The 23,464-nt window shown below is 46.1% G+C and overlaps 1 protein-coding gene across 1 annotated transcript in view; it reads left to right on the top strand.

The window, feature by feature from the left end:
* The window catches only part of RAB26 (RAB26, member RAS oncogene family), a 166,166-nt gene extending 145,746 nt beyond the window's left edge, over positions 1-20,420 (top strand). Inside the window, exons 7-9 of the mRNA XM_030212107.1 lie at positions 11,043-11,099; positions 15,977-16,053; positions 19,449-20,420. Coding sequence (XP_030067967.1) covers positions 11,043-11,099; positions 15,977-16,053; positions 19,449-19,551 — 237 coding nt within the window. The 3' untranslated portion in view covers positions 19,552-20,420. The remainder of the gene's footprint in view (positions 1-11,042; positions 11,100-15,976; positions 16,054-19,448) is intronic.
* The last annotated feature ends 3,044 nt before the right edge of the window (positions 20,421-23,464 follow it).

Genomic DNA, 23,464 nt, shown 5'->3' with positions numbered 1-23,464 from the left:
CCAGACATCCCAGGAAAGCAATGGGGCACCCTAGAGGTCACTTCTGTGCACTTCATAAAAATGCTCCCAGGTGCCCATCTCACCAAACCCACCCAAAACACATTGACCCCCCACTGTAAAACACTACAGTAACCCTTCTGGGTGAAGGGGGCATCTATATGTGGGTACAGGAGGGTTTTGATGAGTTTAGGAGGGGTCACAGTTTCCACCACAAGTGTGAAGGGAGAGGGAGAGAGGGACCTGGGTCCCCCACTGTGTACTGCACTGACCACTACACTACTCCAGGGACCTGCATGTTCCTCTAATAGACCTGCCTTTAACATCTGAGGCTCTCATAGAGCCTGGTAAGTCATATATTTATTTACATTTTTTTTTTTTGGGGGGGGGGGGTAGGATGGGGTCAGTGACCACTGGGGGGTATTGGGAGGTCACCCCTGATTTCCTCCAGTGGTCAACTGGTCATTTAGGGCACCTTTTTGTGCCTTATTTTTTTTTTTATTATTTATTCAATTATTCAAATTATTACAAGAAACTTCTTGTATAGAAAGTATCATCAAATACATATATAAAACTTTGCTCGGAAAAAAATAAACCAGGAAAAGTAAAATAATTCACTTTTTCTTAAGAAATTGATACTCAAGTCCATAAATCAGGAGTCCAATATGTAGGAAAACAACTGGAGAAACAGCAAGAAAATATAAAATAGGATATCACACTTCACTAAGTGGGGTTGCCTTATTTCTTTATCGCTTATCCATTTTTGCTGAGGCTATAAGTGTAGATACAGGAGCAGGTTCCATAAATACATATTTCCCTCCCCAAGTCTTACTATGCATTTGCAGGGGTATCTTAAAAAAAAGGTACCCCCCAAATGCAAAATTTCAGGCTTAAGGAGTAAGAATTGTTTCCTCCGCCGTCTAGTCTCATCCCATGGCTTTTCCTACCATCTCTATGCTGATGACTCCCAAATCTACCTTTCTACCCCTGATATCTCACCTTGCATCCAAACCAAAGTTTCAGCGTGCTTGTCTGACATTGCTGTCTGGATGTCTCAACGCCACCTGAAATTAAATATGACCAAAACCGAGCTTCTCATTTTCCCCCCCAAACCCACCTCCCCGCTCCCCCCGTTTTCTATTTCTGTTGATGGCTCTCTCATTCTCCCTGTCTCCTCAGCTCGAAACCTTTGGGTCATCTTTGACTCTTCTCTCTCCTTCTCTGCTCATATCCAGCAGATTGCCAAGACCTGTCGTTTCTTTCTTTACAACATCCGTAAAATCCGCCCCTTTCTTTCCGAGCACTCTACCAAAACCTCATCCACACCCTTGTCACCTCTCATTTAGACTACTGCAATCTGCTTCTTGCTGGCCTCCCACTTAGTCATCTCTCCCCCCTCCAGTCAGTTCAAAACTCTGCTGCCCGTCTCGTCTTCCGCCAGGGTCGCTTTACTTATACTACCCCTCTCCTCAAGACCCTTCACTGGCTCCCTATCCGTTTTCGCATCCTGTTCAAACTTCTTCTACTAACGTATAAATGTACTCACTCTGCTGCTCCCCAGTATCTCTCCACACTCATCCTTCCCTACACCCCTTCCCGTCACTCCGCTCCATGGATAAATCCTTCTTATCTGTTCCCTTCTCCACTACTGCCAACTCCAGACTTCGCGCCTTCTGTCTCGCTGCACCCTACGCCTGGAATAAACTTCCTGAGCCCCTACGTCTTGCCCCATCCTTGGCCACCTTTAAATCTAAACTGAAAGCCCACCTCTTTAACATTGCTTTTGACTCGTAACCACTTGTAACCACTCGCCTCCACCTACCCTCCTCTCTTCCTTCCTGTTCACATTAATTGATTTGATTTGCTTACTTTATTTATTTTTTGTCTATTAGATTGTAAGCTCTTTGAGCAGGGACTGTCTTTCTTCTATGTTTGTGCAGCACTGCGTACGCCTTGTAGCGCTATAGAAATGCTAAATAGTAGTAGTAGTAGTAGAGACATCAGGAAACAAAAGGATTTTAAAACCTAAAAAAGGCTTTTCTTTATTACGGAAGAATATGCAGAAAATCCAATTCTTATCTGGCAATAATGCAACAGTCGCCACCAAAGTAGCGGCTGATGCAAGTTCAGAGTCAGTAGTCTCAAGCAAAAGAGAAATTTTTGTGCCTTATTCATTCTGAAAAGAGGTCCAGACCAAAACGCCTTGGTTTTAGTCATGCACGTTTTTGTTTTGTTCCATTATAGTTGTAAAATGTTCATGTGTTAGGCATGCCCTAATCCCGCCTTCAAAACGCCCCCAACATGTCTCCTTGTGGAGTTGAATGGGTAGACCTGAAGCGTCTGTTTACGCTTTCCAAAAATACTAGGATTAGGGGGCATGCGATGAAGCTACAAATTAGTAAATTTAAAATGAATCGGAGAAACTTTTTCTTCACTCAACGTGTAATTAAACTCTGGAATTCATTCTTTTACTATGTAAGCCGCACTGGACCTGCTGTATGTGGGAAAGAGCGGGGTACAAATGTAATAAATAAATAAATTGCCAGAGAATGTGGTAAAGGCAGTTAGCTTGGCAGAGTTCAAAAAAGGTTTGGTGGCTTCCTAAAGGAAAAGTCCATAGACCATTATTAAATTGGACGTGGGGAAAATCCACTATTTCTGGGATAAGCAGTAAAAAACATTTTGTACTTCTTTGGGATCTTGCCAGTTATTTGTGACCTGGATTGGCCATTGTTGGAAACAGGATGCTGGGCTTGATGGACCTTTGGTAAGAGAGTAAGAGGAGTTAGAAAATAAGGGGACTAATTTAAAGAAAGTTGCACATGAGATCAGAGAGGTAATTAATCTTGGCTAGGGCAGCGGCGTAGCCAGACACCCAATTTTGTCCCACAAGTAATTTGGTCTCTCTCTCTCTCTCTTTTGCCTGCATGCCATATGGTCTCTCAAACATCCCCCTCCCCTGCATACCTTTTAAAGGTGAAATTAGATCTTACCTGCTAATTTTCTTTCCTCTAGACCCTCCAGACCGGTCAAGACGCGTGGGTTATGTCCTCCTACCAGCAGAGGGAGACTGAGAAAACACTAAGCTTTTGAAGCCTGTATATATAACCTGTGCAGAACCTCCACTAGCCAGTATACCCCTGACAAAGCAGAGAAACAAAAAACACTAACAACAACTAGCAACCCTGTACGTGGTCACAGTAAACTGCAAAAACAAGAAACATCTTCCGCTTGCTCTTACGGAAACATGTTCCTTTGCCTTTGATAAAACAGTTGGGCTTCTACAGGTGGACTATCAAAGAAGAGCCCCACCTGTCCCGGACTCCTATCACAAAAGAGAAATAAACAGTCTGCAATTAGAGAAACAACAATTTATAGCAGCCAAGAATTATCCAACAAACACACCTCCTGGCCTCCAATACAGACAGGGCGGGCTCTTGACCGGTCTGGAGGGTCTAGAGGAAAGAAAATTAGCAGGTAAGATCTAATTTCACCTTCCTCAGCGACCCTCCAGACCGGTCAAGACGCGTGGGACGTACCAGAGCAGTAACTAACTTATGGGAGGGACCTACTAAGGCCAGAGGTCAAAATTGCTGCCCCAAAGCGCACCTCGTCCTTTGCATGCACAGGAATCCTATAATGCTTCACAAAGGAATGCAACGAAAACCAAACCGCAACCCGACAAATATCTAACAGAGAAATCATACTATTCTCCGCCCACGAGGCTGCCATTCCCCTAGTGGAATGAGCAGACCAGCCCCTAGGCACCACAGGACCCTTCACCAAGTAAGCAGATGCAACCGCCTCCTTCAACCACCGTGCTACGGTCACCTTAGGAGCCGCTGCACCCTTCTTTGGGCCACCATGAAGAACGAACAAACGGTCAGAGGCTCTGAAGTCCTGAGTTCCAGAGAGATAACAACTCAAAACTCTCCTGACATCCAGCTTGGCAATACCACGCTGCTCCGAATCTCCAGCCATATCACCCAACACTGGCAGAGAGATGACCTGATTAACATGGAACTCGGAAACCACCTTGGGCAAAAAAGGAAAGCACCGTCCGCAACGAAACCTTTCCCTCAGAAAGGACAAAAATGGTTCCCTAAAAGACAAAGCCTGAAGCTCTGAAACACTCCGTGCTGAAGTAATCGCCACCAACAAGACCGCCTTTAAAGATAAATCCTTACAAGATGCCGATACCAGAGGCACAAACGGAGGCCTGATCAAAGCATCCAAAACTAGCTTCAAATCCCACGGAGGCACCATCCGTCACTGAGGCGGACGCAGCAACTTAACACCCTTCAAAAAACGCACTACCTCAGGCACAGACGCGAAGGACTTTCACTGAAGCTTCCCACGAAAACATGACAAAGCTGCCACCTGAACCTTCAGTGTAGACAAGGCCAGACCTCTATCAACACCATCGTGCAAAAATTCCAAAACTTCCGCCACCGAAGAGTGAAACGGCCGAACTCGATGGTCTTCACACCAGTGCTCAAAGATTCTCCAAACCCGGACATACGCCAAGGAAGTGGATCGTCTACGGCAACTCAACATCGTAGCAAAGCCACTGGACGAAAGCCCCTTCTTCTTCAACTTGTGCCGCTCAAGAGCCAAGCCATAAGCGAAAACCGAGCCGGATCCGGCATGATTATCGGGCCTTGACACAGAACTGATCCCAACAAAGGCAGGGCCGCCGCCCCTGCCAACCGCACCAGGTCTCCATACCATGGTCGACGCTGCCAATCCGAAGCTACCAGAATCACCCGACCGGAGTGATGTTCGATGCGCTATATTACTCGACCGACTAACAGCCACAGAGGAAACACATACAGTCACTCCCGAAGCCAAGGCAACAGAAGAGTGTCGATTTCCTCCGCTCAAGGGTCTCTTCAGCGACTGAAAAAAAAAAATCTCTGAACTTGCGCATAGCGAGCCGTTGCCCTAAGATCACCGAAAGTCCCCAGACTGACACAACTCACTGGAACACTGACCGAAGAAAAGACCACTCTCTGGGATCTAGAGTTTGCCTGCTGAGATAATCTGCATCTATGTGACCTACCCCGGCCACATGCGCTGCCAAGAGAGCCTGAAGATGAGTTCAACTGCGCCGCCAAGGCTCTTTGTTCCCCCCTTGACGGTTGACATATGCTACTGCCATGGCATTGTCACAGAGCACTCGGACTGCCTTGTGGCGAACCACCGACGTCAAGGCCTGGAGCGCCACCCGAATGGCCCGAGTTTCCAGCCGGTTGATGGACCACTCTGCTTCTGCCAGAGACCACCGGCCTTGAGCTACCTGACTGAGACAATGTGCCCCCCAACCTTGCAGACTGGCATCCGTGACCATTACCAGCCCCTGTGGGGACTCCAACGGCATTCCTTTCCCAAATTGCGCGGACTGAGCCACCAGCGGAGACTGAGACGAGGGGCCACCGACAGCGGACAACACATTTCCAAGTCCTGCGACAGAGGGGACCAACGACTGAGCAGAGCTGACTGTACCTGACGCATGTGCGCCCTGGCCCACGGAACTACCTCTATGGTCGCCGCCATCAGGCCCAGGACCTGACGATAAGTACGGGCCGTCGGCGCCTTCTCTGCAAGGAACCGACGAATCGGACCCTGTAACTTGGAACCAAAAGGCTGCACAAAGGAAAGTGAAGATAAGCTTCCGTCAAATCCAGGGAAGTGAGAAACTCTCCTTTCCTGACCGCACCAGTGACCGACCGCAACGTCTCCATCCGGAAAGAGGGCACCTTGAGTGCCGCATTGACCCTTTTGAGATCTAAAATGTGACGAAAAGTGTCCTCTTTCTTGTGGACCACAAAATAGATCAAATAGCACCCTGAGCGTTGCTGATCTGAAGGAACAGGAACCACGGCTCCCAACGCGAGCAGCCACCGCAGAGTGTCCCTCACTGCTGCCCTCTTGCTCCAAGACCGACAGAGGGATTCCAGAAACACTTCGGGAGAACAGCTTTCGAATTCCAGCGCACATCCGCCTCGAAACACCTTGAGAACCCACTGATCTGACCTGATTTGGGCCCAACTCTGGTAAAACAGACTCAGCCGAGCCCCAACATGCACCAGAGCCTGAGCCCGCACACCTTCATTGGGAATTGTGGCCTGAATACTAACCTCCCGCGGAAAAGCCATGCCCTCCGCGACGACTCTCACGAAAGAACTGTGTGCGCTGGAAAAACCGACCCCTAGAGGTCCTACTACTATTAAACATTTCTATAGCACTACTAGACTTATGCAGCGCTGTACAAATTAACATGAAAAGACAGTCCCTGCTCAACAGAGCTTACAATCTAAATTGGACAAACAGACAGCTAGGGGTAGGTCCCACTCGATCTGCCCGGCCTATACCGCTGAGCCTCCCTAAACCGTCCCCGAGAGGAACTAGTTCTGGCCCCTGCCTTGAACCGAAAATCTGGAAGCCATAGAACCTTGGTATCACTAAGACCTCACACTAACTTGTCCAAATCTTCTCCAAAGAGCATAGCTCCCTTAAGTGGCAGAGACCCACAACCATAGCCATATTTTTTGTCTGAAGTAGGCAACAAATCATAAAAGCCTCAGACAAAAAGGATGAACCCATGTCCAAGTCGGCTAACTCCTGACCCCCAGAAGAACCAACATCTACCGAATCATCCAGGAGCTTCTCGGCCCAACAAAAACATGCCCGAGCTACCAGACCCCCACAAACCGAGGCCTGCAGGGCTAGAGCCGACAAAACAAAACTACGCTTGAGAAAAGATCCCAACTTCCTATCCTGAGGATCACGGAGAGCCGTTCCTCCATCAACCGGGATAGCCGTAGCTATAATTACTGCCGTCACTACTGCATCTACCGTGGGAGCCTTAAAGGAATCCCTATCGTCCTGAGGGAGGGGATAAAGCCTCGCCATTGCCTTTGCCACCTTACACGGCAAATCCCATTCCTGACAAATCATCTCCCGGAGATCCTTGTTCATAGGGAAGGATCACGCCTGACGCTGAATGCCCTTCACCAACGGATCCTGGACAGTTTCCCCCAACGCCACCTCAGGACCAAACTGAAGGGTGGACGACACCTGATCTATGAGTTCTGATAGCTCATCTCTATGGAAAATCCGCACTACTGAAGGATCCTCTCCAGGAATCCAACAATCCTGCTCCTGAGAGCCGTCAATTCCATCTGACTCCCCCAGATCACTAAGCGCAGCTTCTGCAGCTACAGGAGAAAAACATTGCCTGTCCTCTGACCACTCTAACCGTGGTCTCTCAGCCAAGACGGAAATAGCCCCCTCTTCCAATTGGGGGGGGGGGAGGGGGGGGTCCCGATCTCCAGGCCTGATACCGCGTCCAGACAAAATCTGGAGGAAAGCCCACCATTCCTGGACCGTCATTAGGCCCTTTTGTGCCAAAAACGGAGGCCGCAGGCCCAAAACCAGCCGGCTCCATGGGCCGCGTCAGACTCAAGATGGCGGCTGTTCCCGCCGAAACTGTTCCCGCTGACAGCGGCCCTGCCTACGCTCCCGCTGACCCGGAGACTCCCGACACCATCGATCCCTCCGCGGTCAAGTCGGGGGGTGCCGCAGCCACCTTTATAGGTGCACCGCAAAGCTACACTGAGCGCCCGGCGCCTCTACCCCTCGCCACGAGCACGCGCGACATCGGAGGAGCTGGGCCACCATAAACCACGAGGGAAGGGAAAAGCTGTTCCGCAAACGCGCCAAACCAAAAACTCACTCACACTGCAAAAGCACTGGAGAAAGCGCTGCTCTCTCGTTCCAGCAAGGAATCAAAACCCCCGTTCGGTCCGCTGAAAATAAAGAAATAAATGCCCTTAAAGGCACAGTACTCCAACTCTGGCAGCTGGAAATTGTAAGGCACTCAAGGCTACAATACTGAGAAAGCAGCCGAGGCACAAAGCTGCCAAGCAAAACGAAATAGAATAACTGACCTTAAAGGCACAGTACTCTAATTCTGGCATCTGGAAATTGTAAGGCACTCAAGGCTACAATACTGAGAAAGCAGCCGAGGCACAAAGCTGGCAAGCAAAATGACATAGAATAACTGACCTTAAAGGCATCGTACTCTAACTCTGGCAGCTGGAAATTGTAAGGCACTCAAGGCTACAATACTGAGAAAGCAGCCGAGGCACAAAGCTGCCAAGCAAAACCAATAGAATAACTGACCTTAAAGGCACAGTACTCTAATTCTGGCATCTGGAAATTGTAAGGCACTCAAGGCTACAATACTGAGAAAGCAGCCGAGGCACAAAGCTGCCAAGCCAACAGAAATAGAGAGCAGCACAGGGGGAGGGACCCAAACATAGGTGTAACACCCCAGGGGGAAAAACTGGGCCCCACCAGACCCAGGGCCCCAAAGCACTTTTTTTTTTTTTACACACGCGTACAGGGTACTGCAACAGAATAAAGTTTGGAAGGAAAAAATCCTACGACCCAATGACAAACTACCTCACCAGATTATTGGAGACTGCACAGGCTGTCAACTGCTACCTCTGCTGAGACTGAGAAAATACTGGCTAGTGGAGGTTCTGCACAGGTTATATATACAGGCTTCAAAAGCTTAGTGTTTTCTCAGTCTCCCTCTGCTGGTAGGAGGACATAACCCACGCGTCTTGACCGGTCTGGAGGGTCGCTGAGGAATAGCAGATTTTCACTGGCAACCAGCAGCAACTAATACACAGTGCTCATGTTGTCCCCACAGCCTTCCCTCTGATGCAGTTTCCTGTTTCTGCATAAGCAGGAATACATCAGAGGGAAGGCTGCAGGGCCGGTGCGAACAATATGTATCAGTCGCTGCTTATAGCAGGCAAAGATCTGCTATTTAAAAGGTATGCAGGAGGGACAGTTGGGAGTTTTCGGCTGGTGGGGCTTGGGAATCCCTGCCAGCCACACTAGAGATGTGCTGCTATTGGGTAGGCCTGAACCCAAAGTGGATGGGCCTGGGCCCACCCTTGGCTACGCCACTGGGCTAGGGTAAGAGTGGATGAACATGTCCTGCTATAGTTTGTGTAACTGGTGTCTCTCTTCATGTGTGTGTGTGACTAGCAAGTTACTTCCATTAAAGGCTTGGTTGAAGAGCCAAGCTTTCACCTGCTTCCTGAAGTAGAGATAGTCTTGTGTTAAGCAAAGCCTTTCAGGCAGTGCATTCCAGTGTGGGGGCTACTCCGGAGAAGGCTCGCTTGTGGGTATCACATTGTGTGATGTCCTTGGAGAGGGTGTGATTAGGGATACTCCTTGGGAGGACTTTAGTGACCTTGGAGGTGTGAAGAGGGAAACCTGGGCCAGTTCCTTTAAGAGCCTTGAGGATCAGACAGAAAGTTTCAATTTAGCTGTGTATTATACTGGCAACCAATGAAGTTTTTGCAGAAATGGTGTGATGTGGTCATGACACTTACAATCTTCCTGCAGCATTCTAAGGGGCCCTTTTCCAAACATCAGTTAAAAAACAGCTTTAGGGGGAATTTCAAGATGGCGCCTTAGAGGTAGGACGTGATTGCACTAGCTCCTTTCCCTGCAATGCCAATTGAGAAAACTAAGAGGAAAGGAAGGCTGAGTACTGCTTCGGCAGCATCTTTACCTACCTCTTCTGTGTTTTCCTCGATGATGGAAGCTTTTGTGGTCAAGATTCCATCTACCGCCGAAGGCTCGCTGGTGAGATGCTGGTTCCAACCGCCCTAGATCGTAGTGCTTCACTGTCCCCTGAGTGGGTTCTGCTGACCAATCTTACAAGGGCAAAGGAAGCTGCGTCTGTAATGAGCCAGGCGCAGGAGAGGCATGGGTGAGGCTGCGGTGTTACTGACCCTAGAACCTGCATCAGGACTGCAAAGGAAGGAAGAAGTCAGGGAGAGTTCTTCCATCTTGAGAAAGCCTCTAGCTGAAGCAGAAGGCCAGAGTTTGCTGCAGGGATCTGTCACTACAATCAAGGAGTTTAACCCGATAAGGCCAGACAATTTCATTCTGAATGATTTGTGGTCATTAATAGTGTCCTTAGGCCAGAATCTGTCGCATCAGCTAATGCAGAATACTACCCATGTTAGTAAATTGGATTCTACATTGGAAGACCATGAAATTTGTTGGGTGGCTACAAATAATAGACTTTAGAAGTTGGAAGCAGATTTTTCTAGGGTGGACTATGCTCAGGAGTTAGTAGAGATAATTCAAATCTGTTGATTAAATGTGAGAATTTGGAAAATACAGTCAGGCGCAGGAATTTGTGCCTGTTAAATTTCCCTAAAAAAAAACGGGTGTCGCACCATTGGACATGTTTAAGCGATATATGTTCCCTTCTCTGGTTGTGATTTATTCAAAAATGCGTGGTATAAACATAAAGGAATCCAATTCAGAAGGAATGGATCCTCAGAAGCTTAGCGGAGATTGGATGGCAGAGCTGGTGGTATGAGGCGGGGCTAGTGCTGGGCAGACTTCTACGGTCTGTGCCCTGAAAATGGCAGATGCAAATCAAGGTCTGGTATACACATAAAGTGAGTTTATCTTGTGGGCAAACTGGATGGACCGTGCAGGTCTTTCTCTGCCGTCATCTACTATGTTACTATGTTACAATGCATGGATCTGGACAGTTTCTCTCTTCCGACCAATCTTTGAATTGAACACAGAGACCTCCAATCTCCCATCTCTTGCAATGTGAAGGGAAATTCTACGGGTAGGGAGCACAGAGAGGTCCTTCGTGTATGTTTGTTGGACAGTTACCTGTGGTGTATTTCACTTGAGCAGCAGTCAAATGAAATAAAATCAAATTATTCCATGTGAGTGGAGGAGTAGCCTAGTGGTTAGTGCAGTGGACTTTGATCCTGGGGAACTGGGTTCAATTCCCACTGCAGCTCCTTGTGACTCTGGGCAAGTCACTTAACCCTCCATTGCCCCTGGTACAAAATAAGTACCTGAATATAGGTAAACCACTTCGAATGTAGTTGCAAAAACCTCAGAAAGGTAGTATATCATGTCCCATTTCCCTTCCCTTCTCTGGTTGTGATTTATTTTTAAAGTACTGTTTTTCCCCACTGTAGGTGGATTCGACACATGAAAGAGTGGTGAAAAGGGAAGAAGGGGAGAAATTGGCCAAGGTAAGTGGGTCGATGCTACCAGAAGGACCCTGGGCCTCTGATAACCAACTGGACTGCTCTTCAGCACTTAAGGGGCCCCTCTTCAGTTTCTTCTAAACGGACCCCTGTGTTAACGCATATATTTAAACATTTTGCATGTAACTATATTTATGTCAGATGCCAGTCAGAACTTAAACTTTTATTTCTAGCCAAGCTGAAGGGAATTGGAATAATGTATACTTTACTGCCCCTTAAAACTCAGAGGTCGGTCAGATCTCCACAGCGAGAAGGCAAATAGTGTTGGGTATTATTGGGAAGGGAATGGGAAACGGAAATGAGGACATTATGGTGCCTTTGTGTCGCTCCTTAGTGTGACTATTCCTCGAGTGTTGTGTGCAGTTCTGGTTGCTGCGTCTCGAGAAGGATGTGGTGGAATTGGAGGGGGTTTGCAGAGCATTGCAAAGGAATGGGGAGCCCTGTCCAGCACCCTTACATCCCCCCCCCCCCCCAGACAAGTTTCCTTGGTGCCCAAGATACAATCATCCCGCAGAAATTCTTTGACAGATCCGGGCTGTCAAAAAAAAAAAGCCTGGAATCTGTCAAACAGGAGGTCCTCTCCCCACAAGAGGGGCTGGAGGTCCAGCAGACCTCCGCCTCCCCCTTCTGACACAAGGGAGCTGGAGGTTCAGTGGAACTCTAGCCCCCCCTATACTTAAAAACTGTCCCTGGTGGCCCAGTGGGCAACCCTACCTCCAGCCACCCTGGTGGACTAGTGCCTCCCAAACCTCCCATATCTTGAGAAGGGAAGAGGGAGTAAACTCCCCCCTCTGGCGTGCCGCCTTCAAAATTGTAGCACCCTGCCCTGTGCATCCTGGGATGCACTGGGTTGGACTTCAATACCATATATAGTACGGGGTATTTGGGGGCACTAGGCCACCTTGAGGGTGGGTTGGGGGTAGGGTAGCCCACTGGGCCAACAGGGACAGTTTTTTGGTGTCAGGGGGTTTGGGCTAGAGGTCCACTGGACCTCCAGCGCCTTTGTGTCATTGGGCAGGAGGGAGAAGGGAAACTTGTCCAAGGGGGTTAGGGGGGCTGGTCCACTGGACTTCCAGCCCCTTGCATGGGGGGAGGACCCCGTTTGACAGATCTAGGCTTTTTTTTTTGACAGCCTGGATCTGTTAAACAACTTCCGTGGGAGGATTGTACCTTGGGCACATGCCCAGGCACAATCCTCCAGCAGAAGTACCTGCATGATCAAAATTAATATTGCACATAAATTTGCATGCTATTACTTTTGATCATCGAGGCTTTAATTCCCCGTGCTTTTCCAGCGCTAATTTTTCAACACTGTTCGGAACAGCATGGGGAAATTTGATCATCGGCCCCTCAATAACCTCCTCACTCTTTGTGCCCCACCTCCACTGTCTCCACTCAACTTATAACAATCTTCTAGTATTGCCCTCTCCCACCCAACTTTGCCTTTCTGTATCCCGTCATTTTGCATTTAGATATATTGGTCCTAAACTCTGGAATGATTTACCACTTTACATCAGGAACCAACCCTCGCTCCCTGCCATTAAACAAGCTCTGAAGACCCATCTTTTCTCTGCTTCTCCATGTGTTTACTCAGAACTGATCAAGTACCTTTTTTCTAATCTTCCTTTCATGTAAACCATGTAATTGCCTATATTTAAGCCTTTGGTGGTATATCAGGTGTGTGTGTGGCCACCCAGAAGCTAACCGCGTACCGGCCAGTATTCAGACCGCTGCCCATTAGCTTGATGGATAAAGTTAGGAGAGCCGCTTTAACATAGTAACATAGTGATGGCAGCTAAAGACCTGAATGGTCCATCCATTCTGCACAACAGTCACAGTCCTTATCAATTCAAAATTAAATCAGCAATGAACATATTATACAATTGACCATGGTCTTTCTTTGGTGTTTCTGGGGCATAGACCGTAGAAGTCTGCCCGGCTGTGTCCTTATGTTCCAACTACTGGAGTTGCCGTCAAAGCCCACTCCAGCCTATCCGAATCTGGCTTATCATTTGCAGGGCACAGACTGTAAAAGTCTGTTTTGTTGAATTAACTTTGTCTGCTTACTTAGCTGATTAATAAACTGAATATTGCCACTAAGTTCCAGCTCCTCCCAGGCCCAGGTTCAAAAAGACTTATGAGCCCACTAGGAATAGAGAAAAAGTACCTGCATATACAGTACAGCCTCAATTATCCAACCTTCGCTGATCTGATCATCCGTCATATCCAACAGACCCCCAGTGACGTCAAGTAGCTTTTCTTTGTTTTCCAAACCTGGGACCCAGCTTTTATTGCCTTTGCTTCTGCATTGTTTGAGGGATTACCATTGGTTTCTGTATTATCTGACTTTTCATTTATCCAACAGGTCAGTCCCGTTCAGGTCAGATAAATGAGACTTTACTATTATATGTAAATGGTTTCATTGTACCACAGAAAGACAGTAAATAAATCCCATTCCTTTTCCCTCCACCCCCAGGCCGCCACAGCAATACCCAGAGAGCGCTTGGGTGTTCACAGGCAATGTTCAGCAGCAGTACCCGAATATTGCCTGGCCACCTCAGCCTCTCCTGCCTGGTTAAACCCTTTTGAATATCGAGCCTGAAAATGATCTAAAATGATGGAAAAGCAGTTGCTATTCATTATGATTTGATATATTAAATACAGCAGTATTTTACATTCGTTTGTCAGGGCAGGAGGAATACTGCTCCCTAGAAAGGGACAAATTTACACCAGCTCTACCGTGAGTTTCTCTTATTCAGTTCCCACAAGTGAATGAGCTTTGATTTTGTTCATTCTTGTCTGACCTTTCCAGCTTGCACAGTCCAGTAGCCTCGGATATGTTATCAAGATCAGTATTTTTTTTTTTTTTTAAATATCAGCCAGGACCTGCAAAACTCTTCTTTTTTTGAAGCCCCTTCAATACCCCTCCTGGCCCCCCAAAAAAACCCCTCCTTCCTGCCATGCAGAATCCCCCCAAGCATCGCCCCACCCCCAACCTCGCCACAGTATAGCTAGACCCTGCTGGTGTCATACCATGAGGCTGTTGCAAGAGGCAGGAGTGTGTGGGCTTTGCTCCTGCCCCCATTGATCCCACTTGGACCATCAGGGATAGGTGAGGTTCTACCTAGAACATGGGGGGGGGGGGGGGGTACGGTGGCTTCTGAATGGAAGGAGGGAGGATTTGGGATGGGAGGGGGATCGGGGGACTTATGTGGGTCCCGGCCAATAGTGCTGGCACCTGCATAACCATCTGCTGCTCTACAGTGCTGCCCTTGATTTACCCACTTTTAACATGGACGGTCAGAGACAATATTACTATTATTATATTTATATCCCGCGCTTTCCCACTCAAAGCAGGTTCAATGCGGCTTACACAGTAAAAGGAGTACAAAATATTATTAGAGGGTAAAAATTAAGTATATTAGAATAAAGGACGAGTTTAGTGCTGCTGAACTTTGGCAGCTGAACGGCTCACCACGATTTAAGCAGGCCAGAACCTCTCCTGCCTGTTTAAATCGCTCAGAGTATCAGCTGGATGATCTATAATTGGGAAAGCAGAGCACGTGAATTCAAGATGCTGACAGCCCTGGGGCTAATTCTGAAGTGTCAATATTGCTAAATGCATAACAGCCAATTTTAGACCAGGCCTGGATTTCTGACACCTCCATACTGATGCACTGTGGGGGCTGCAGCACCAGTTGCAGTGGGTAGAATTAGGGTCTACGAATCCCACACTGCTTTTGAACTGGCCAAAAATTCTCCTTCCTGGATCTGGGTAACTCAGCAGCTCTGTAAATTAGAGGGCTCTCCTGCTTTCTGCCAGGTACTTGTGACCTGGCATGGCCACTGTTTGGAAACCAGAATACTGGGCTAGATGGACCATTGGTCTGACCCAGAATGGCTACTCTTATGTAATATGGAAAGTGCAGCAGGGGACTCTTTCCCCAATACAGCTGGACTGCTCAGAGGACCCATACGAGGATGCAGAACCTGTCATCTCTAGGGTTTAAGCTCTTAGGACAGGGGCACAGAACCACTGAACTCATCATTTCTAGTATTTGAGGGCTGGGGGAATGGATTCAGGAATATAGAATCATTAGACTTCCTATAGCTCTGGTTTTCAATCCAGATTTAGAGTATGAACATTAATTTCCTGTATGTGCTTTTCTGGGGTGATTTTGCTCCTTAGCTCTATGGGGGAAAGTACATCCATTAGACACAGTCCACTCGATATTAAAAACCATTTTACCAGCCAGGGACGGCTGACCGGTTAGACAGGACGTAATCGCCAGCTCTCTCCCGATGAGTATTGCCAGTTAGTGCTTAATGGATAACTGGTTATATCACACTACAGAACTGGCTATCCGCCGATACTCAGCACATCGACATCTACGTTTGGTGGCCAAATTAGGCCAGCAGACTAACAGGTATATCTTTGGCCAGTTTAAACATAACCGGCCAGTGCTGAATATCAGCTGAAACCGGCCAAAAAAAACACCCGGATATTCAATGCCGGTCACTGGAAACAGCCCGGTATTGAATATCCGGGCTCAGCACCGACCAGAGGAGGCAGCTCGCCTACTTCCCATAGTCTGTATTTCGAGCCTTGTGTATCTATTTTCTCCCAGACTGGAGAGATGGCAGGGTGATCACTTTCAAAGCTCAACAAAGGAACGGCCCGATAACAACTGCCACTAAAACCCATCCCAACAATGTTCTGTCGTACGTATCTAGCACTCACCAACTATTGCATCTTTCAGGTAGGCGTGATGAGGAAATGAAGCTAGTAATAAACTAGAGTCAGGAAGGATTTCCATCAGTGAAATTAACACCCTTTTCTTCTGTCTTGTCTCATCTTTCAGGAGTATGGTGTGCCATTTATGGAAACCAGTGCCAAAACGGGCTTGAATGTTGATTTAGCTTTTATGGCTATTGGAAAGTAAGTTATTGTGAAACAGTACACAAAGCCCCCTGTATGAGTCTCATTTGAAAATTAAAAAGTCATGGAATCGGAGGCAGTGCCCTACTGTGAACCAGTAAACAGAGTAGGACTAAATAGAAACAGAGAAACTGAAGGGAGAAGTACATATGGCCTATCCAGTCTGTCCCTCCAAACGATCAGTCCAGTCTTTATTATTTATGAATGTTTACTATACCGCTAAGACTATCGAGCAGGACTAAGTGGTTTACAGACTGAAAGAGAAATAGAAAGGAACTAGATAATCTGACAGGACAGAGGGACAATAGCCAACCATACACATGACAAAGAAAAGGTAAAGAAGACATATAGAAGAAAGAGACAGAGAAGGTCGAGGCATAGTGAGGACACACAAAAAAAGGGTAGGTGAGTAAGTAAAGGGATTACCATCCATCATATCACCAAATCTGCTCTCATTACTGGACACCGAAAGCAAGATCCCTTTTTCTCCATCAGAGATCCTCTATGCTTGTCCCATGTTTACTTAAATTCAGATATCAGCCTCCTCTTCACCACTTCCAACCACTAAAGAAATATTTCCTTACATTAACTCCAGTGTCTGTCCCCTTTCAACCCACTCCTATGACCCTTAGTCCCAGAGTCTTCTTTCCATTGAAAAAAGCTTAACATCTATGATTTATACATTGACAGTAATTAAATATCCCCTTTCCTCCTCCAGGGTCATTTCTGTTTAAGTGCTGTCGAGTTGCTGTCAACTCATAGCAACCTTCTGGATATTTGCCCTGAACTGTGTTTGATCTTCAGTCAGGTGGCTAATCATTAATAGAGGGACACCCATACCTGTTACAGTATTGATCTATTCTATTGCTGGTCTTCCTCTTTTGCACTGACCTTCAACCTCGCCAAACATGAAGGAGCTGATATTCAGACCGTGGGAGGCAACCCATCTAACTCCTGCGGTTAGTGAGCCCAGATATTCAGGACATTTCCAGTGACCGGCATTGAATATCTGGTTTATACTTAACCTGCCGAGTCAATATTCAGCGCTGGCCGGTTAAGTTTATAGTGGCCAAAATAGGCCTGCTATTTGGGCAGCCCAATTTGGCTGCCAAACTTAGCCGGCAATGCACTTAATAGTCACAGCTAGCCAGCTATAGTGTGCAATATAGCCAGTCAATTAGCTATGCCCCACTGAATATTCGTAGATAGCCGGTTAAATAGCACTGAATATCATCCAGCATGACTTTTCTCTTTTTCATGTGTCCGAAGTGTGAAAGTCAAAGTCTCTATCATTTGAGCTTCCAAGGACTTTGGTCCTGGGGAACTGAGTTGGATTCCCACTTCAGGCACAGGCAGCTCCTTGTGACTCTGGGCAAGTCACTTAACCCTCCATTGCCTGCCGCATTGAGCCTGCCATGAGTGGGAAAGCGCAGGGAACAAATGTAACAAAAATAAAAAATAATAAATTTGTTCTCCAAGCAGCCCACGGTATACGCAGTATTCTTCTGTAGCAGTATAATTCGAAGGCATTGATTTCCTTCCTGGCCTGCTGCTTCACTGTCCAACTTTCACATCCATATGACATAATTAAAAATACCATGGCTTGGACAAGTTGAATCTTTGTACGCAGAAATATATCTCAGCACTTGAGGATCTTGTCACGGTCCTTCATAACCATTCTTCTATGAGTGATACATCATCAGATTTCTTGATTACATGTTGTTTCATTATTGAAAATTGTTCCAAGCAGGTTGAAGTTGTCTGCTAGTTCTACTGCTTCCTCTATCAAGGATGAAATTATTAATTTTACCAGATGTCAGGATCCTTGTCTTCTTCACATTAAGGTCCAGCCCATTTTGAGACTAAGTTCCTTGATCTTGATAATCGGATATTTCAAATCGCCTTCACTCTCAGCCAGTAAAGCGGTATCATTGGCATAATGAAAGTTGTTGATGAGTCTTCCAAGTTTCATACCTCAGATTTCTTTATATAGTCCTGCTTCTCTGATGATTTGTTCAGTGTTTAGATTTTAACAGGTAAAGGGAAATTATGCAGCCTTGTGGTCTATACATTTGCCAATTTTAAATCATTCTGTTTCTCCTTGTTCAGTTTGAACTGCCGCTTCTTAATCAATGTAAAGGTTATGCATGATTAATTGTCAGGTGTTCTGGTATCTCCACACTTCTTAATGTGGCTGAAAGTTTTTCATGATTTCCACAAAGACCTTGTAGTCAATGAAACACATGTACATATCCTTTTAGTATTATTTCATCTTTTCAAAGCTCCATCTCACGTCCGTGATGATGTCTTATGTTCCTCACCCTTTTCTAATCCTTAGTTGAACTTCAGTCATGTAATAATTTACATAGTCAGTCAGATCTCCTTTCTTCAATATTGGTGTGAACACAGATTTTTTTTCCAATCTTCCAAATTTCCTAGCAGAACTTTGTAAGTATTCTAACAACTGCGTCTGATTGCTGTAATACTTCAATGGGAATGCCATCAATGCCTTGTGCTTTGTTCCTCCAGGGTATACATGTGTACATTTTTGACTTACATGCTTTATGACAAAGACCATCAACCAATTTAAATAGCTGCCTTATGGACCAACTCCATCTTTTCAACAAAGAATCTATTACCTCTTTTTTTCCTGCTGGCCATTCCTCTCCCTATGCATCAAAGCAATCCTGGCTTTTGCCATCACCTTTTCTACCTGTTCTAACCTTCATTTAGTTTTTACAGCCCACATGCATAACCTGTATTTTTAGCATTAAATCTTAGCTGCTGTACTGTACGCCATTCCTTTTCTAGATCTGTCCTCATCGTAGAGATAAATAGTGTAATACCCCAGGGATCTATACTTATAAATGGTTTGGAAAATTAATCAAAATAGTTAAATCAGAAGACAATTGTAAGAAGTTGTAGGTGGACCTTGAGAGACTGGGAGGACCGGGCATCTAAATGGCAGATGAAATGTAATGTGGACAAATGCAAAGTTTGGGGAAGTAGTGTAAGAGGTTTTATGCACACACTCACTACCACTTGTAGTACTATACTACTGAAGAGGGAGAAATGAGTCAGCTACAAGGTAGGAAGTTTTGGAAAGTAGCGTAAGAAGTTTTATCTATCTATCTATGTACACACACATATACAATACACACAAACACAAAATGAACTTCTCATTTTATATGCATTATGGAGAGACCCCCTGCACACACACACACACTATTTACAACATTTACTTCACATACTGACCACTGCTTAAATTTATACATAAATATTGAGCATTGGCTGTACCCTGATACCTCATCTCTAATTCTAAGTTCCAGAGTGTAAACTCCTATGGGGGATTGAACAGATACTCAATCCTTCTCTTTCTGTTGCTGTCCTCCCAGGGAACTCAAGCACAGATCGATGAAGCTGCCCAACGAGCCCAAATTCAAGCTTCATGAATATGTGAGAAAGGAAGTGAAGGGATCTGGCTGCTGCAAGTCCTAGGCTACTAGGACATGTATACACGGATGCCACGCGTGCTCCATTCTTCTGTGCATGTCTGTACTTTGTGTGTGTATTTGTACAGTACAGACAGCATTCAGTTTCATCACGGATCACTGCAGCTGTGTTGCTCAGGAGTCAGATGACAGTTCGCAGTGGGCTTCATTTTCCAATGGCTGCTTTATCCAGAAACTTTGCCAATGCTTGACATGTCATTTGACAATATCTTCTCCAGTCCTTGAAACTGAGGGCATTCCTTGTAAATATCAAAAGCAGAGAATTACTGTATATAGCTCCTGCGTCTTTCTGGCACTACAGGAAATCCTTTAAAGAAACCAGATGGATGAAGAATTGTCAAGTAATTTGTTGGGTTTTTTTTAAGCTGTAAAGCAATGAAGCAGTTTCCTGTCTGGAATTTTGCAAGGGGAAGAAGAATGGACAAGGATCTAACAACTTCTTATCCAAGTAGTAGAAAGAATTATGTCATTCTTGGGAAAACCATGCCTGAACCAGGCCACAGGTGAAACTGTGCTCACATTGCAAGCAGGTGAACTCTAGTGTTATGCTGACATGTTTTCTTAAATTGCTCCATAATTCCCTAAGGGCTGGGACCTGCTTAGCAGACCCTTCCCAACTGAAAACTGGCAGTTGTTCACTTGACCTACAAAACCCTAATCCAGCCCATTACTGCTTTGTGTGTTTGATAGTGCTGTTATTTAGGAGAGTTATTTCTAGGACTTTGAACAAGAAAATAAGTTTGTTTTTAGATTTGCTCATTATTTATAATTATTTAAAAAGGTTGTAGGGAAGAAGGGTCCTCTTCTGTTAATGAAAACTATGGGCCCCTTTTACAAAGCAGCGGTAAGCCCAATGTGGGCTTACCACTCGCTAAACAGGAAGTAACACCAGGCTACCACAGCAGCCTGGCGGTACTTCCCACCCCCAGCGATGTATTTTTGTAGCGCTGATGTGTACCTGGCAGTAGTTGGGTAGTGCTTCATGCTTCCCGGTTACCGCCGGGTTATTGCGGGAGCCTGTACTCTGTACTGCCACATCAGTGGATGGCAGTAAGGGCTCCCCCCCCCCCCCCAAAAAAAAAATGACCTTCTGGTAATTGGTGTGTGGCCATTTCCTGACGAAAACAAAGACCTGCAGAAAAAGGAGGCCTCGGAGCGCATCAAAAACACGAGCTGATGCCAGCATATGCCCCCTTTTGTCACAGCTTGGTAAACGGGGCTCTACTTGATTAAAGCCTGCATCTGGCTCCTGCTGCTTTTCCCATACAAGGAAACTTTTTTTCCAGTGATGAGATGTCCCGAGGCTGATTACCATTGACATTTTACTGTTAAATCATTCCTGTAGTATTACAAATTGACCATTAGTAAGGTGTTTATACTTCAGATGAATCTCTTATATTTAAAAAAAAAAAACTTCTGCCAACTTAAACTTGAACAACAGTACGGAAAATACCAGCTCAGTACTGGTGAAGTGTCAAATATTCATTCATTCATTTATTTATGACATTTATATCCCACATTATCCAGAGAGTATATTCCGGTTCAATGTGGCTTACACAGCAAACATTAGAGAAAGTTAACAGACATTAAGATACATCATGTGAACCGCTACAGAAGCTGTGTGTTTATATTACATGAAGAGAGATGAATTGTTTTCAGAGTAGGACACTTCTTGGAAGTAAAATGATAGAAAAGATATATTATTTTATTTATTTTTGTTACATTTCACATACTCCTCGCCCTGCCGGCTGTGGGGGCGGTGTTGGACTACTTCTCTCTCCCTCCTCCAGATTTCAACCCCTTCTTCCACCTCAATCTCACTGTTTTTCCTCCTTTGAAGTCCACTCTATCCGCCTTTTCTCTCCTCTGCCTCTTCGAATAGCGGTCATTTATCGTCCCCCTGATAAGTCCCTTTCATCCTTTCTCAGTGACTTTGATGCCTGGCTTGCCTTCTTCCATGATCCTTCCTCCCCCTCTCTCATCCTTGGTGACTTTAATATTCCTGCTAATGATCCTTCCAACTCTTATATTTCCAAGTTACTCGCTTTAACGTCCTCCTTTAATCTCCAACTATGCTCCACCTCCCCCACTCATCAAAATGGTCACTGTCTTGATCTCATCTTCTCCTCCAACTGTTCACCCTCTAGTTTCCTTGCCTCTGATCTTCCCTCCTCTGATCACCATCTTATAACTTTCACACTTAAATCTCCTCCCTCCCAGTCCCGTCCTATCTTATCTAATTTATCTAGGAATCTTCACGATATTGACCCTTCATCTCTATCCTCCCATGTTTCAAACCTCCTCTCTACTGTGGCACCATCCACGTCTGTCAACGAGGCTGTTTCTTCCTACAAAAATACTCTATCCTCTGCCTTAGACACTCTTGCACCTTTGATGACCCGCCCTGTAAGGCGTACAAAACCCCAACCTTGGCTGACTTCTAATATCCGCTACCTACGTTCCTGTACCCGCTCCGCTGAACGCCTCTGGCAGAAATCTCGGGCCCTTGCTGATTTCTTACACTTTAAGTTCATGCTGACCTCCTTCCAATCTGCTCTTTTACATGCCAAACAGGATTATTATATCCAACTGACCAACTCTCTTGGCTCTAATCCTCGACTTCTCTTCACCACATTGAACTCTCTCCTCAATGTGCCCCCTCCCCCAACTCCCCCTTCATTATCTCCTCAGACCCTTGCTGAATTCTTTCACAACAAGGTTCAAAAGATAAACCTTGCTTTCTCTACCTCACCACCTCTCCCTCCACTAGTCCATTCCCCTCTCTCTCCTTCCCCTCATTCCCTTTCCTTCTTTCCTGAAGTTACTATTGAGGAAACTACACTTCTCTTTTCTTCCTCAAAATGTACCACCTGTTCCTCTGATCCCATTCCCACCCACCTTCTTAATGCCATCTCTCCTGCTCTTATTCCTTTTATCTGTCACATTCTCAACCTCTCACTTTCCACTGCGACTGTCCCTGCTGCCTTTAAACATGCTGTGGTCACACCTCTCCTAAAGAAGCCTTCACTCGACCCTATTTGTCCCTCTAATTACCGACCCATCTCCCTCCTTCCTTTTCTCTCCAAATTACTTGAGCGTGCTGTTCACCGCCGCTGCCTTGATTTTCTCTCCTCAAATGCTATTCTTGACCCACTACAATCTGGTTTTCGCCCTCTCCACTCAACCGAAACTGCGCTTACTAAAGTCTCCAATGACCTATTACTGGCTAAATCCAGAGGTCAATATTCTATCCTCATTCTTCTTGATCTTTCCGCTGCTTTTGACACTGTCGATCAAAGCATACTTCTCGATACCCTGTCCTCACTTGGATTCCAGGGCTCTGTCCTTTCCTGGTTCTCTTCCTACCTCTCCCTCCGCACCTTTAGTGTTCACTCTGGTGGATCCTCTTCTACTTCTATCCCTCTGCCTGTCGGCGTACCTCAGGGTTCTGTTCTTGGTCCCCTCCTCTTTTCTATCTACACTTCTTCCCTTGGTTCATTAATCTCATCCCATGGCTTTTCCTACCATCTCTATGCTGATGACTCCCAAATCTACCTTTCTACCCCTGATATCTCACCTTGCATCCAAACCAAAGTTTCAGCGTGCTTGTCTGACATTGCTGTCTGGATGTCTCAACGCCACCTGAAATTAAATATGACCAAAACCGAGCTTCTCATTTCCCCCCCCAAACCCACCTCCCCGCTCCCCCCGTTTTCTATTTCTGTTGATGGCTCTCTCATTCTCCCTGTCTCCTCAGCTCGAAACCTTGGGGTCATCTTTGACTCTTCTCTCTCCTTCTCTGCTCATATCCAGCAGATTGCCAAGACCTGTCGTTTCTTTCTTTCTTTCCGAGCACTCTACCAAAACCCTCATCTACACCCTTGTCACCTCTCGTTTAG

Source organism: Microcaecilia unicolor, chromosome 8 (genome assembly GCF_901765095.1).
Source record: "Microcaecilia unicolor chromosome 8, aMicUni1.1, whole genome shotgun sequence".
Classification (NCBI taxonomy): Eukaryota; Metazoa; Chordata; class Amphibia; order Gymnophiona; family Siphonopidae; genus Microcaecilia; species Microcaecilia unicolor.
This window is presented reverse-complemented; position numbering and strand designations above follow the sequence as displayed.